This window comes from Struthio camelus, chromosome 24 (genome assembly GCF_040807025.1).
Source record: "Struthio camelus isolate bStrCam1 chromosome 24, bStrCam1.hap1, whole genome shotgun sequence".
Lineage (NCBI taxonomy): Eukaryota > Metazoa > Chordata > Aves > Struthioniformes > Struthionidae > Struthio > Struthio camelus.
The window spans coordinates 9838265-9851490 of NC_090965.1; the positions used below are offsets into that span (position 1 = coordinate 9838265).

Here is a 13226-nt window from a genome sequence, read left to right on the forward strand (position 1 = left end):
TACTAACTGAAACAGCAGGACTGACTCTTCACTGGCAGAGGATTCAGATCTTAAAGAAACAAGGCAGCTGTAGCAATCATCTGTTTCCTTCCAGTAAGAACTGTAGCATGCCTTTCAGTGTTTGATGTCCCAAATAATGTGCACATAGTTCCTGCTGTTTTCAGTGCAAGCTATTTTTTTTCCCCCATTTATTTTGTTTTAGTACATGTGCACAACATGGGGGTGACTTTAGTCTAGTTAGACCAGTTTATTCTGTAGGCTGTAGAACAGTAAAGCAGAGGGAAAAAGCTTGGCTACATACATTGAACATCTGTTAAAGAAAGTGTAGTTACAGATTTCCATAATTTGAGCACCTCTGCTTTTTATCTTCTGTTATCTTCTCTGGTCTTGTCGTTCTGTTGGAGAAGGCTGACTGCTGATGTTGGTCAGTTCATGGTTTAATTTTCCATAACTGAAAAGATAGATTGAGAAGGAGTACTGGGCTGAAAGAGGCGCTTTAAAGAAAGTCAGCAGATAAGGAAATCAAATTTATATACAGATGATGATTTTTCTTCGGTTAATTTTAGTTATAGATAAAATGTATAAACACCTATTTTTTTTTAAACTTCTCAGTATTACTAAACTATACAGTTCTGATATGACCAGGCAATTATTTCTTAAAGGACACATATCAAGTTTGTTTTTAAATTACTTCCGTGCTTGTTGAGAGCACTAACTAACTGTTGCAGTAATATGCTGTATCAAATCCACAAAACAACAGTTTAATTCACACTGATGTGAATTAAAGCATTTTTTTCCTACCTCTGTACTTCAAAGGGCAACCTACAGACTGCAACTGCTATTCTCATTTAAATAGGATTTTTTTTCTGCCCCTCTTACCCTGTACCTATGCGAGAAACGGGCTAGAAGTCACACTCACCTTTTGAGCAGACAGAAAAATATTGTGTGCAGCATAGAATAGGTTCAATATGAGGAAATGGGGTTTTGGCAGTCTGCAGGGAGCCATAGGTCTGAATGCTTTTCATCTACAGGCCAGACTCTTTCTCCTTTGCCTGTCTTGCATGAACGCTCTGCTCAGTGAGCTCGAGTTTAAAAGGGAGCCACAGCAGGATTGTTTCTTCATTCTAAAGGAAAAGAACTCAGGGTTCTGAGCTCTGGCTTTAAGTGGCTGAACAGGACTGCAATTTAAGACAGGTCAGTCCTTCTCCTTACCCTGGCTACTAGGGATGGAGCTTCATCCATGCCATTTACGGGGAGCCTTATGCAAACCTATGGTGTGTGCGTGTGTGTGTGTGTGTTGGGGGGGGTAGACTAGCAATGGTACAAAAGTAACCCCTAGAAGATGCTTCTTAATAGGTTAGATGGCAGCTGTACTTACTCTGATATTGAATCCTAGAAGATCACTTATAACACCTGAGACAGCAGAAAGTATCACCACACGTGTTATGTTGTAGATTAATGGATTCATGGTCAGTCCATACAGCCTAAATGGTGTATCTAATTCCTGCAGTGCATGGGGGGGGGGGGGAGGGGAGAGGGGTTAAAAAAAGGGGGGTCAATTAAAGTTAGTCCAAACCAGAAGTAACTATTATTCTTTTGGCTTTTAGCTTAATACTGGTCTTCTGGCAGAATTTGCTAATCATGCACTGCATCTATGTCCTGCCTTAAACCTAGATTCTGACGTCTACTTTGTAGAAACACAAGCTGCAGAACATAAGCATTACATAACAGGCTCTATAATTTAACTAGACTATTTTATGTGCCTCATACTATGCTCTTTCTTTTTCAAATACCTACTTGCCACAGTCAACAATGAGCTTCCCCCAAGGAAGCTGCTGAAGGAAAATGAGATTCCCGCAGTAAGGAGGAATGTTACATTCTTAAGAGCCAGTCCACCAACTTACCTAAATTGCAATAGGCTGCTACTAATCAAATGGTCACAGCACCAATTAGCTCATGGGTCTTGTATTGCTAGCTCTTATGCCATGGCTACAGAAACAGAAAAACTCAAACGCCCTTTATGAGCACTTACCTAACCAAGAGGCAATAGAAACAGGAAGAACAGAGACACACGGTGGTAACATTAGTCATTGTTTACATAAAATTGAGCAACTGTATGTTTTTAGGGAGATGAACTTACCTTCAGTAGCTTTGTAGATAGTTTCAAAACATTGTTTACTAGAGACAGCTGTTCTTTCTTGTTTGGCTTCTTCTCCATCTTTAGGTATAAGTTTATCTACAACAGACAGACATTACAGATTAGGTTAACAGTCCAGCATTAGCCCCCCCCCCCCCCCCCCCAACTCATTTCTAACTGAAGGAAATTAGAGCCATTTTTTGCAGTCAACTGTCATTCCTAAATGATACATTTACAGACAGAGGAATTTAATAGTGATACCTCATGCTTTTCCCAAATTATATGGCTATTCTTAACCCAAAGCGAAAAATAATCTAGAATTTTGAGTCTGCTCAACTGTTTAATAGCTTATCCCCTGCTGTACAGTGTTTCCCCTTTATTACTGCACAGCACACGTAACAGCTTCTAAATTTTTAAATTTGATTCCAGTATTATTTAAGTTGGTTTGAACTGCAATAATTATAGCCAAACAAGCCAAGAAGTCAAAGAGAGAATGAGTGAAATGCAGATACCTGCTCAGTGAGCAGGATTGAAATATTACTGTATTTCTTGTTGGTTTCAGAGCCCAAGGATGCCAGGCGCAGTAAAAAGAGAAGAAGTGCTGCCTCCCAGATCAGGAACTCCCAGTTGTAAGCTGCATTCAGAAATGTTTTGTGACCCTTAAGAACCTGGGTTGAAAAAAAAAATGCTAATATCAATAAAGAGTAACATGCCTGTTCTTGGGAGCAAGGCAAAAGCCTTGCCCTTATTCCTCTTGTGAACAGAGGTCTGTGCTCTATAGCTACTGACTGACAATTTTTTCCCTTGAAGTGTAATTCATTCATGGAACTAGGTTAAAGTAAAAGGCCTTGTTTCTAACCTGGTTTTAGCTTGGACTTTGCTTTTCTTTCCCCAATGAATGTGTTAGCTTGAACGCTTGTTCTTTTCCTTTTGTCCCTCTTTCCAATTAACTAATAATAAAATGTCTTTCCTCTCATGTATGCTTCTGCTACTGGTAGTTTAAACCACCATGGCCATTCTAAGCTGATCGTGCCTTTCCTAGGCGTGCATGCATTCATCAGGACTGGGATTGTCAGGACTTCCTTCCTGTGGCTTACAAAAGCGATCACAGCAGTGGGAGCCAGTATCTGCAGTTGTTACCACAACTGCATCTTCATGGCATCAAGAACTTGCCTAAGGACATGAAGGGTCTCTTGCAAAAAAAAAAAAAAAAAAAAAAGCCAGGCTCCAGCATTAAAAATACTTAACAGAAGATTTCCTTACGAATTAAAAGGTGTAATAGCTGTTGCCCTGCTTTTCCATTGTAGGGAACTTGGCTATTTTCCTGCCAGCACCACTGGTGTTAAAGGGGCTGTTGTAATCTACCCTCTTAAATAAAACATCCTGTGACGACTAGAGGCAGCTAAGCAGAGTTCTTTCCTTTGTGCAAAAAAGCCAGAAAGCCCAAATTTTCTGTGCACACATATATATATATATATATATATGGAGAGGGAGAGGGAATGAGCGTCTAGTACCAAAGCTTAAAAAAACAACAAAAAAACCCAAAAATAAAAAAAACACACAACCATACCCACCATATATTTTGGGGACAAATGGCTACAGTGCAAGCATTTTCTTTGCCTGACAAAAGAAATGCTTCCACGAGCTGTTTATTTTCCTACTTACGTCTTTAAAAGGAAAAAAAAAATGTTAAAAACTCACCTGGGCGCAGCATATAAAAGCGATTGAAAGTGCCAGTAAAAAGACTGATGATACAACAACATCTACAGATCGCTGGGGGCCTCGCCTCTGCAGAGACCAAGATGCTGAGTTAGGTCTAAGCTTTGGACTTACGGAGCTGCAAAGACAAGGCTCTCCACAAACAGCCATAATTGTTTAAATATTCAACCACTGATGTCCAAAATGCCAGACAGCAATGAGGAAAGTACATGTGCTTAGAGACTTTGTTTATACCCACTGTAATAATTAAATACACCCACTTTAGATCAGAACTCACCTTTAGATAAGAACGAAGGGATAACCAGATCTTAATATTTTCTACCTTCTTGAGTCTGAAGTGAGGAATTTCATATTTCCTGGCTTTCCGAGCTGATGTAATGTGACTAAAAAGTTTGGCAAACAAAAACCTCTGCAAATTTAAAAAAAAAAAACCACATATATATGTGTGTGTGTGTGTGTGTGTGTGTACACACACAAATATATGCACAGAAAAACCATAAATTAGTCTAAAAGAAAAAAAAGGTTGCTTGGGCTACCTTGATGTGGCAGAAAATGTTAGCCTCATGCCACACTGGAAAAGCCTAATTGGGACCTCACTGCATGACCTCTCAAGTAAATAATAGTATTCAGCTTGCGTATAGCAGAGGTAGAATTGCTGTTGCTGTGCAAGCTTAACCACAAAACTCTCACTCAACCAATAAATGGCACCCACCTTCCTAGCATGCAACATCTACAGCCAGTTTGACAAAGCTATTGCCCATAGTCAGAAGGGAGATGTGATGTAACCAACGATCTCATTCTCCATTTTAGAACAGGAAACTGAGTTGTTCGTAGTTTTTTTTTTTTCCTTCTTCTTCATAAATAGTTCCATTCTGAAGCATTCACTTCCATGCAGCGTACCATTTCAAGCTGTTAAAAAGCTATTTTTCTTTTTTTCTTTTTTTTTGCAGGGAGGTGGGGTCCAGAGGGCAGGAAATGTATTGGCAGCTTTATGTTTGTTGTTGATGACTAGGAGTCTTACTAGACTCGCTTATCTAAACTTCTAACTCATCTTACCAGGTACCCATCAACACTCAGGCTTGCTGAGACATCCTTGTCCTACTGGTGTCTTTTAACAACAGGCAGAATGGTATCAGGAGACCACCTGCTCCAGGGTTCAGGAAAGGCAATGGTACATTTAGACATACCTGTTTGTATGTTCTCTCAGCAACACACATCATGAAGAAAAACATCCAGGTTAAGCAAAGTCGTTCAAGAAAGTTGATAGCAGACAAAACAATGACAGGTGTGCTAGCAGGTGCTCCACAAAAGATGTGCAAAAGCTCCTTTATGGAAATGGAGCACAGCTGTTCCAGGTTATCTGTGTGGAAGAGTCTGTAGAGGAATGGCAGGAACGCTAATCCAATGGTGATGATGTTGCCCAGCATTTGATACCCTACTCCCTGTTGGTAGGCATTAACCTGATAACAGGAACAAAAAAAAAAAAAACACAACACTAGTACTTGTGCTTTTGTATCAAGAGAAAGGCATGCTGCTGTGGCAGCATTAAATCAAGCAAGCATTCAGCCCCTCTACCACCACCCCCAAACAACATGGCCTAAAATAATTCCACCTGTTCCAGGCAACAAACCATCCCCCTCCCACCCCCCAAAAAAACTCAGCACATTGCAGAGACATACAGCCAACAATAACCAGTGCTCATTAGTCTTTGACAGGACCTGCTAGCTTTCCTAAATTTTGCTTATGTAATTACTAGGTAAGAACATTCAAGCCAACTGCATTTGCTGGGGGAGGGGAAGGTAACTTTATACTGCACTTCATATTTACAGGTATAGCTAATGTCAGTTTTTTTGGTGGGTTTTGTTTAAAGTGTGGGGGGGAGAGGTTGCAGTGCCTTACAGCCCTCTTACCCTGCTCATGATAATCCCACTGATCTCCAGCACAGACATGTCCACCTTCTTACAGTCATTTCCTTCCCAGATCAGTGCACTCACTTTTGCAGATGCTGGACTTGTATTCTGTAGCCAAAACAAATGGTTCTATAAAAGAGAAAAGAACGCAACGGGCATACAATGTATTTCTGCCCCTCTATTAAATCATAATTTGTCTAGTAAGAGTTTAGGTTGAGAAAGAGATTCCAAATTTGTGTTTGGGTGAAATACTTTGTTTCCAGATTAGCAGTGGTACAGATAGTACCTGGACAGAGGGTTGAGGGTTCATTACTGCTGCTCAGATCATTGCAGCCTTCTGTGCGACTCACACAGCTGACAGAACGGGATCATCTCGCAGTAGGTAGCTCATATTATGACAACAGCGTTCAGACCAGTCTTTCATATTATTTGGGTGGGTACAATATTATGCTGGGGGGAGGAGAGGTGGAAATTAAACAAACAAACAAAAAAAAATCTTTCATAGCTTTCTCAGCTACTGCAAATCAACAAACCTGCTGAAAAACATCTTCCTTCAAGTCCCGCCTGGCCCCTCTCACAGTCACTTCCTCACTGTCGCTGGTGCAGGACGAGCGGCACTCTGGCCCGTGAAGCAGATCGTCCCAAAGCATGTCTTCTGTCTCAGAGTCATGGCGGGTACTTTCGGAGTCTCGCCGGGTCACACTACAGCTGCGGGATCCTGTACTAACACAGGACCTTGAGTCCTTGGAAGACAAGAAAACATTTACACAGAAAAGTCCCATATCCCCAAACAGCAGCTAAGTCAGCTTTCAGCTCACAGTCAGACCCACCTGAGCCAAACTGATGTGCAACTTGTTAAAAGCAGTATTACACAGTGGCAGTTTTTTTTAACTGGCAGTTCCACACAGGAAGACACACAGAAATAGCAGTTTCCCCATCCCCATTCCCAACTTTAAAAACTAAAAATTGACTTATTAATTCTGGCTTTTACATAAACTCTTTTAAGATTTTATTTATATTTTATTTTTATATTTATATAAGCTTTTATATTTATGTATTTTATTTGCATTTGTTTATACTTTGGGGGGGTGGGAGTGGCATGGGAGGAGGGAATATAGGAAGGGATAAAGTGAAAGCATTTAATGAGTATGTATCACAGAACAGAAGATTTAGATTTATTTCTTCATTTCAAAAAGAAAATGTTAGCATAAAAGCTACTGTACAGTGCTGCTTCACAAACCACAGGTCTTCAACTTAAGCAACTATAGGCAACTTGGATCATGTTGCTGCTGCCAGCAGAGTGATTTTTTTTGGTTAAACAAAATAGTAGCTTCACAATTGTGAACACAGTTCACAAAGCAGGAAACAGGCAGAGAGAGAGAGGCCACACCTCCTGGCTAAAGATGCTCAAGCGCTGTCATTTACACTGCGCAGGCTCAGTGAACCTACGTCTCCTGCATTTATGACCATACCTGGCTATATAACGTGGATTCTAGTTCAGATTCCACGACACTGTCAGAATCTCTTGCACCTTTAAGAGCCTGCTTGACCTGCCAAAAACAAACAAAAACCAGCTCACTATCCATAGCATAAAATTGCGTGGGAAATTACATTAATTCAATATGATTACCTGTGAGACAGCCTGGTTCAGGGAAACAAGGGGCCTCTTTTTCTTATCTTCGTAGCTATTGTCACTGGAGGCCCCTTCTACGCTCTGGCGCAACAAGCTCCTTTGTGCCATTGCTTCAGCATCTTCCTCACTTGAAAGCTCATCAGAAATACCACCTATGTTGGTGCACTCATCCTAGAAAAACAGCAGCCAAAATAAGACTAAAAAAGTCACTGAGAAAAGACCAAGTTGCACTGCCTCGAAGCAGAGGTTCCAAGCCAGCACTGCTAGTGTACCTGTACACACAACAACTTCTAATTACCTGCAGGAGCCAGTGGAAGATACTCTCCACAGAACACAGAAACAGGAGCCAATTTAGCGTCACAGAGTTTTCACAAATTACAGCTCTCTGCCCCTGCACTTGCCTTGCTGCAGCAGCGATGGAGTTGGATTTAAGGGGAAGGGGGCGGTAAAGGGTCAGATGGGGGTGGGGGAGCAGCTCTTGGGGCTATGTCTTACCAGCAACTTCAAGCCCAAAAGAACAGCCATCTCTACAAGTTGTTGCCCAGCAGACCCCGAATTATGGGATGTGTCTCCCTATACCTTCCCTCCGCTTCTTTCCAAATGCCTAGAAACAGACAAGTTGGGAGGGTAGGGCAGTATGCTGTTCAGCACAGATCCTCATCTAAGTTTTTCATATGGGAGGTGACACCTTTGACTCAAGAGGAGCCTAAAAACAACTCCACAAAGCTTTACATTTCAAAGCTTTCACAGAAGTCATGATGCTTTAACTCAGTCCTCCTCTCTCCCCAAGGAGATGTTTCAGTCTTTATCTTCCTGCCTAATCCTAGAAAGATAATAAGGGGAAATGCCTGCAAGGCAAATATTTTGCATAAATGCTTTTGAGCATTTGCTTATTTATTTGTAATCGTTACCAGCAGTTTTCCTTAACTGAACAGCTTGTGACCTGAAGTCTCTACAACTAAACAAGCACTTTGCTATAACAGCTATTTCCCAGGATTGTCCGTGTTTAACATACTTGACAGCAGTAACACACACATGAAAAAGTGTTGACAGTAAAGTATTTGCACCACGTCAACCATTCAACTCAAGAGTAGAAAGGGTTTTTAGGTTTCCTATATGTAAACAAAGATATGTAGAGAAAGAGAGTATCTTCTCTATATGTATTAGGTCAATCCATATAGTCCAGTATCAACAAACTTTTGGGCACGTATAGACTGTATTGAAATTTGTCATTTGAAACGGATCTTTCCCGCCAGTACCTGATGACTCTTTTCCCCATCGGAAAGTTTATTTTTCTCTTTGAAGGGCAATGGCCTGTATTCAGATCTGGCATGTCTGTGTTTAATGCCATTATTCACAGCACTCACACCGTTTTCTGTCTCAGTCCCTTTCTCAGCTACCAGCTTTACTCTTCTGATTCTGTGAGAGAAAATACAATTAGATGCTTTTATGTCAGAGAAAAGCTCTGAAGATAACAGCAGGGTCTCTTTCACTTGCCATGCAGGTCCCACACTAAACAATAACTAAGGGACTACAGAATTGTATTTTGCTGTCAGACACTTTGTGGCCCTTTTTACTGAAGGGACTTCAGTCTGCTTCACCCTTACCAGTTGGTTCCTGTTGTAAATCTGCTAGTGCCTTAAAACTTCTAAATCCAGAGGGAAATATTTTCTTATTGTAATTTTGAAAAACTAATAAAGAGCAACTTAAGAAGACAAGAAGTTTGCATCAAGAGAAAGGACCTGTCAGTTGAAAATTCAAGAAACTCACCTGAGAAAACAGTAGAAGACAATGAAATAATATCCCAAACTATGTATCCTCCTTTTCCCTGAATTACTTTTAGAAAAAGGAAGAAGGAAAAGTGAGATGACTGTCCAGGCAACTTATACTAGAAGGCACAATTGCTCTGAAATTAGGCAAAATAATAATATAATTTAAGCATATATATTCAGAAAAGGTCACTTACCCGATAAATAAAAATATGTTTTGCCACTTTCTGCAACCCATCTAACACAATTACAGCTAGAGCATGAGATTTGGTCCAATCTCCTAATAAGAACAGACTCGAGAGCCATGAGGAAACAGTCTCCTACAATAGTAACAGTGCTTTTAGTTTGAAAGAAACTAACTGGCAGACTTTTGGGACATTAGTGACAGTACACATTTTGTCTGCATTTTCGAGATACTGAATTGTTCGCACAATGTCATTACAAACACTCACACCCAAACCCAGTGAAGATCACAAACCTCCTTCGGAAGAGCGTGCCAAATAAATTGTCAAGAATGGATGCAGATTCTGATTGCTCTTCTTTACTGGCTTTGTCAGGAGAAGACCAACTGTTCCCATCAACACCCACAGATTTGCGTAATTTCCTGATTTTTTTAAAAAAGGGAGAATTAAGTTTGAATGGCAAGTTACTTTTAGGTAAAAATCTGAATCAGAGTTGAACAGCCTGTAGATGCTATTTTAAATAATTCATGCAACACAGAAGGCTCATTTCCATATATAATAAAGTAAATTTTACTAGGAGCAACAGAAATTATGTATATACCCACAGGACATCAGCATCACTAATAAATGAATTGAAAAGGATACAACAGACAAAATCTGGACACAATCTTTAGTGTAGAAATCTAACGGAGGCAAAAACATATCCACATTCATCATCCTGTGTTCAGATGCATTATCAGCATCTGCACTGAGTCAGACATCTGGAAGTTAAATATCTAATAGATGAATTGTAACATCTCCCATATACACAAAAGAGTGCCAGCAATGAATCTACCACAGTCATTTCTGCCGTCATTTGCCTCTTATCAACACGCATCAGCAATTCCCTGCAGTTAAGGCCAAAGCAGAACTCCAGTTTGCTTTGCAAAGCCTTGAGGATGCCTTACAAGCAGAATGCCTTCCTGGGGCCACAAAAACAACCCGGATTAAAAAGCTACTTTAGAAAGAGAAAGGCCCAGGTGCAAACTAAAGTAGACTTATCATAGTCTGTAACCAGTAAATTTGCAGCATCTGTCCAAGCTGTGAAAAGATTACAAGTCAGACAGAAAATACTCATTTTCACAATTATAGTTAAATAATGTATTGACATAAAAATAGAAGAGAATGTTTATCCATTAACTTCAGCTATGAGCAATCTACCATAGGCTTTGATCCCAAAAAATGAACTGGGTAGCACTCTCACCTCCGTCGCCTGCTGAGTCCATTGGTCCCTGAGGGTTTGTTTATCTGGGTGGACACTATCTGACAGTGAACAGTCCCCATCAGTAACATAAGGCACATTGGTCCCATGACTTCACTCGCACTCACAACAGGCATCATGAAATACAACACAACTGCTACCACTGAAAAGCAGAAAATTGTATCAAATGCAAAAATGAAATTGGGAGCTCTCAGACTTTTTACTTGTCTTCACTTCATTTTTATTGTGTTTTATCCTTTCTGCAAAACATTAGTGCCATATATCTTGTTAGGCATTATTTTATGGAAATTGCTTATTCTGCAGAGCGGTCTATAAATCTATCAAAATATAGGATTCAAAAGCACAAAGAATGAAATTATAAATATATATAAAAGGAATTTCACTTCTTTAAATTGTGTTCTCTGAAAGAGCAACTCAATCTTCAGCAGACAAAGTTCCCGAGCAGTTCAGAGAAAGCCAATGACAGAACTCGGTTGATACAAGAGAGTCCTGAGCTTTAAGTCTTCACACTGCCATAGAAATGTTCCTCTGCACTGGGATAGAAAATATCCTGCCTGAATAGCTTCTCTTACACACTGGTGAGGTATAAAATTTGTCCACAGAATAAATACAGGACTGAGAGACAAAGAAAGTTGAAAGAACACCTCAAAGGAGAGACAGGGGTCTAGTCACAACATAAGGTAAATCAGATACATAAAGCTACTGGAACTACAGGGAAACATTCTGCAGTGATTTCATTGGTAAAAATGTTAAATGTCCAAAAGGATAGCAAGAGCCTGCCTAAAACTACAGACTTTTAGGAAAAAAAAAAAAAAAAAGAATTTTCCAATCAGATCTGTGCAACACCAATCAAAGACTTCCCACCTAACTGTTTCTACATCACATCGATATCTGGAACTTGAGCCAGGCCACTGCAGCTCGGCTAGAGCTGTAAGTATAAACAAGCTGTCTGAAGGGTGGCGCCTGTGAAAAACTCAGTACAACAAAAGGAAAATTCAAAACTCTTCTTACCCAGATGATTACCTTCTCTCCCAGTGTCTTACATGCATTAATGAAATACCATCATAACTTCACATAAAGATGGGACCCCCGAAGCACACAGAAAAGAGCAGCTGTGAATTAAACGCAGCTCAAGCTGTGGTCCAAAGCCCCATCAACAAGACACAGCAGAGCAAACACAGCACAAGAAGTAACGCAATCACCTTAAAAATACGCGAATGCAGACCCTGAACACACACAAGAGACAAAGTTGTGCATGCCTGCAGGTAGTGCTCATTTCAGATAGGATCCTTATCGCATTACAGAATACCACAGAAGAATATCACGTTTCTTACGAAAGAAAGATTATAGCACAGACTGCTCCCACTCCTTACCTTGCATAAGGTAGAGCACCAGGAGCCACATAAAAATACGCTGGGAAGTAACCTGTATCCACCACTGGCTGAATAATGGAAAAAATACGACTCTCACAATTCCTTTCCGAGTTAGTGATGTCCACGGGATTTCAGGCTTGGCTTTGGCAAATGTGGAGCCTTGGAATTAAAAGAAAACACATAAGTCTTTATTTGTGAATTATAAGAATTTTCTCACTTATGACTTCTCCTTTAGCCAAGGCCAAACTCTACCAGAACACGTTATGAATTCAACAGGGGAACAATTGCCCAACCTCAGCCTAATGCGTTCAGGTGTGTTCAAGAGGAGCCCCTCATTTTGTCTCAGCAAACTTGCCACTGAGCCTTCCCCCTGCCTAAGTCTATTCCCATCAAGCCTTTAACTCTGCTTTTGCTGAATCACTTCTCATCCAAAAAGGCACCGAGGACCGCTCTGAAATTCCTCCTCTCCCTGCGTACAGGTTTCCGGTCCTCGTCTCGCACCAACACTAGAAGCACGGGCATCTTACCAGCCTGGGGCTGAGCAGGTCTGCAGGAGACCTCAAACGAGACCTGGCACCGCGGCTGCCGGAGGGCCGAGCGTTTCAGCCTCGGCGTTCCCGCTGCGCTAACGTTTCAAGGGAAAACACCTGCCAGGAGCAAGAGGGCCGGGTGAAGCGGCGATGCCCCTCAGGGCTGCGGCGGCGCCTCGCTCTCGGGTACTCACCTCTGATTAAATCAACATCGATCAGGTCGGGCTGAATGTGACCTTTCTTTTTAGGCTTGTTTTTGAGGCCCTACAAAGCCGAAAACAAAGGCCTGTTAGCCGCCGGAGGGCGAGGGGCCGCGGGGCCGCCGGCGCCGCCGTTACCTTCATCTCGGTCTGCTCGATGGACTTCTCCCATATCTGCTGGTCGTAGGCCCCGACCTGCGAGGAGAGCGGGCGGTGGGCGCGGGGCCGCCGGACACCCCCCCACACCCCGCCGCCGCCGCCACTCACCTTCTTCTGGTACCAGGAAATGGCATCGCCGTCGCGGGAGGCCATGGGGGGCGCCGGGCCCCGGCGGCGGCGGCGGCAGGAGAGCTCGGCGCGGCCCCGGCACCAGGCCCCAGGCCCCAGGCCCGGCCCGGCGCGCCCGCCGTTACCCTGGAGACGGCCGCGCGCCCCACACCCGGCGCCCGGCGCGGTGCTCGACTGCCTCCGCCTGCCCCCGCGCCCGGCCCCGCCCCGCCCCCGCAGGCAGC

The 13226-nt window shown here is 42.2% G+C and overlaps 1 protein-coding gene across 5 annotated transcripts; it reads right to left on the reverse strand.

Moving 5' to 3' along the window:
* Positions 1 to 242: 242 nt before the first annotated feature.
* Positions 243 to 13124, reverse strand: PHTF1 (putative homeodomain transcription factor 1). Of its 5 annotated transcripts, none has more exons than XM_068918635.1 (19): positions 12982 to 13124; positions 12853 to 12909; positions 12709 to 12778; positions 11985 to 12143; positions 10594 to 10753; positions 9647 to 9772; positions 9170 to 9235; positions 8659 to 8818; positions 7397 to 7570; positions 7239 to 7316; positions 6300 to 6509; positions 5767 to 5895; positions 5044 to 5316; positions 4134 to 4265; positions 3839 to 3925; positions 2650 to 2805; positions 2141 to 2236; positions 1379 to 1504; positions 243 to 451 (listed from the first exon to the last, which is right to left on the reverse strand). In XM_068918635.1, exons 1-19 carry the CDS (start codon positions 13024 to 13026, stop codon positions 431 to 433), a joined length of 2325 nt encoding a protein of 774 aa, XP_068774736.1. In that variant the 5' UTR covers positions 13027 to 13124; the 3' UTR covers positions 243 to 430. The 5 variants fall into 5 exon arrangements, with proteins under 5 accessions (XP_068774736.1, XP_068774737.1, XP_068774738.1 ...); XM_068918636.1 differs by having other exon boundaries at positions 5767 to 5874; positions 12982 to 13100; XM_068918637.1 differs by lacking the exon at positions 9170 to 9235 and having other exon boundaries at positions 12982 to 13113.
* Between the last annotated feature and the right edge of the window lie 102 nt (positions 13125 to 13226).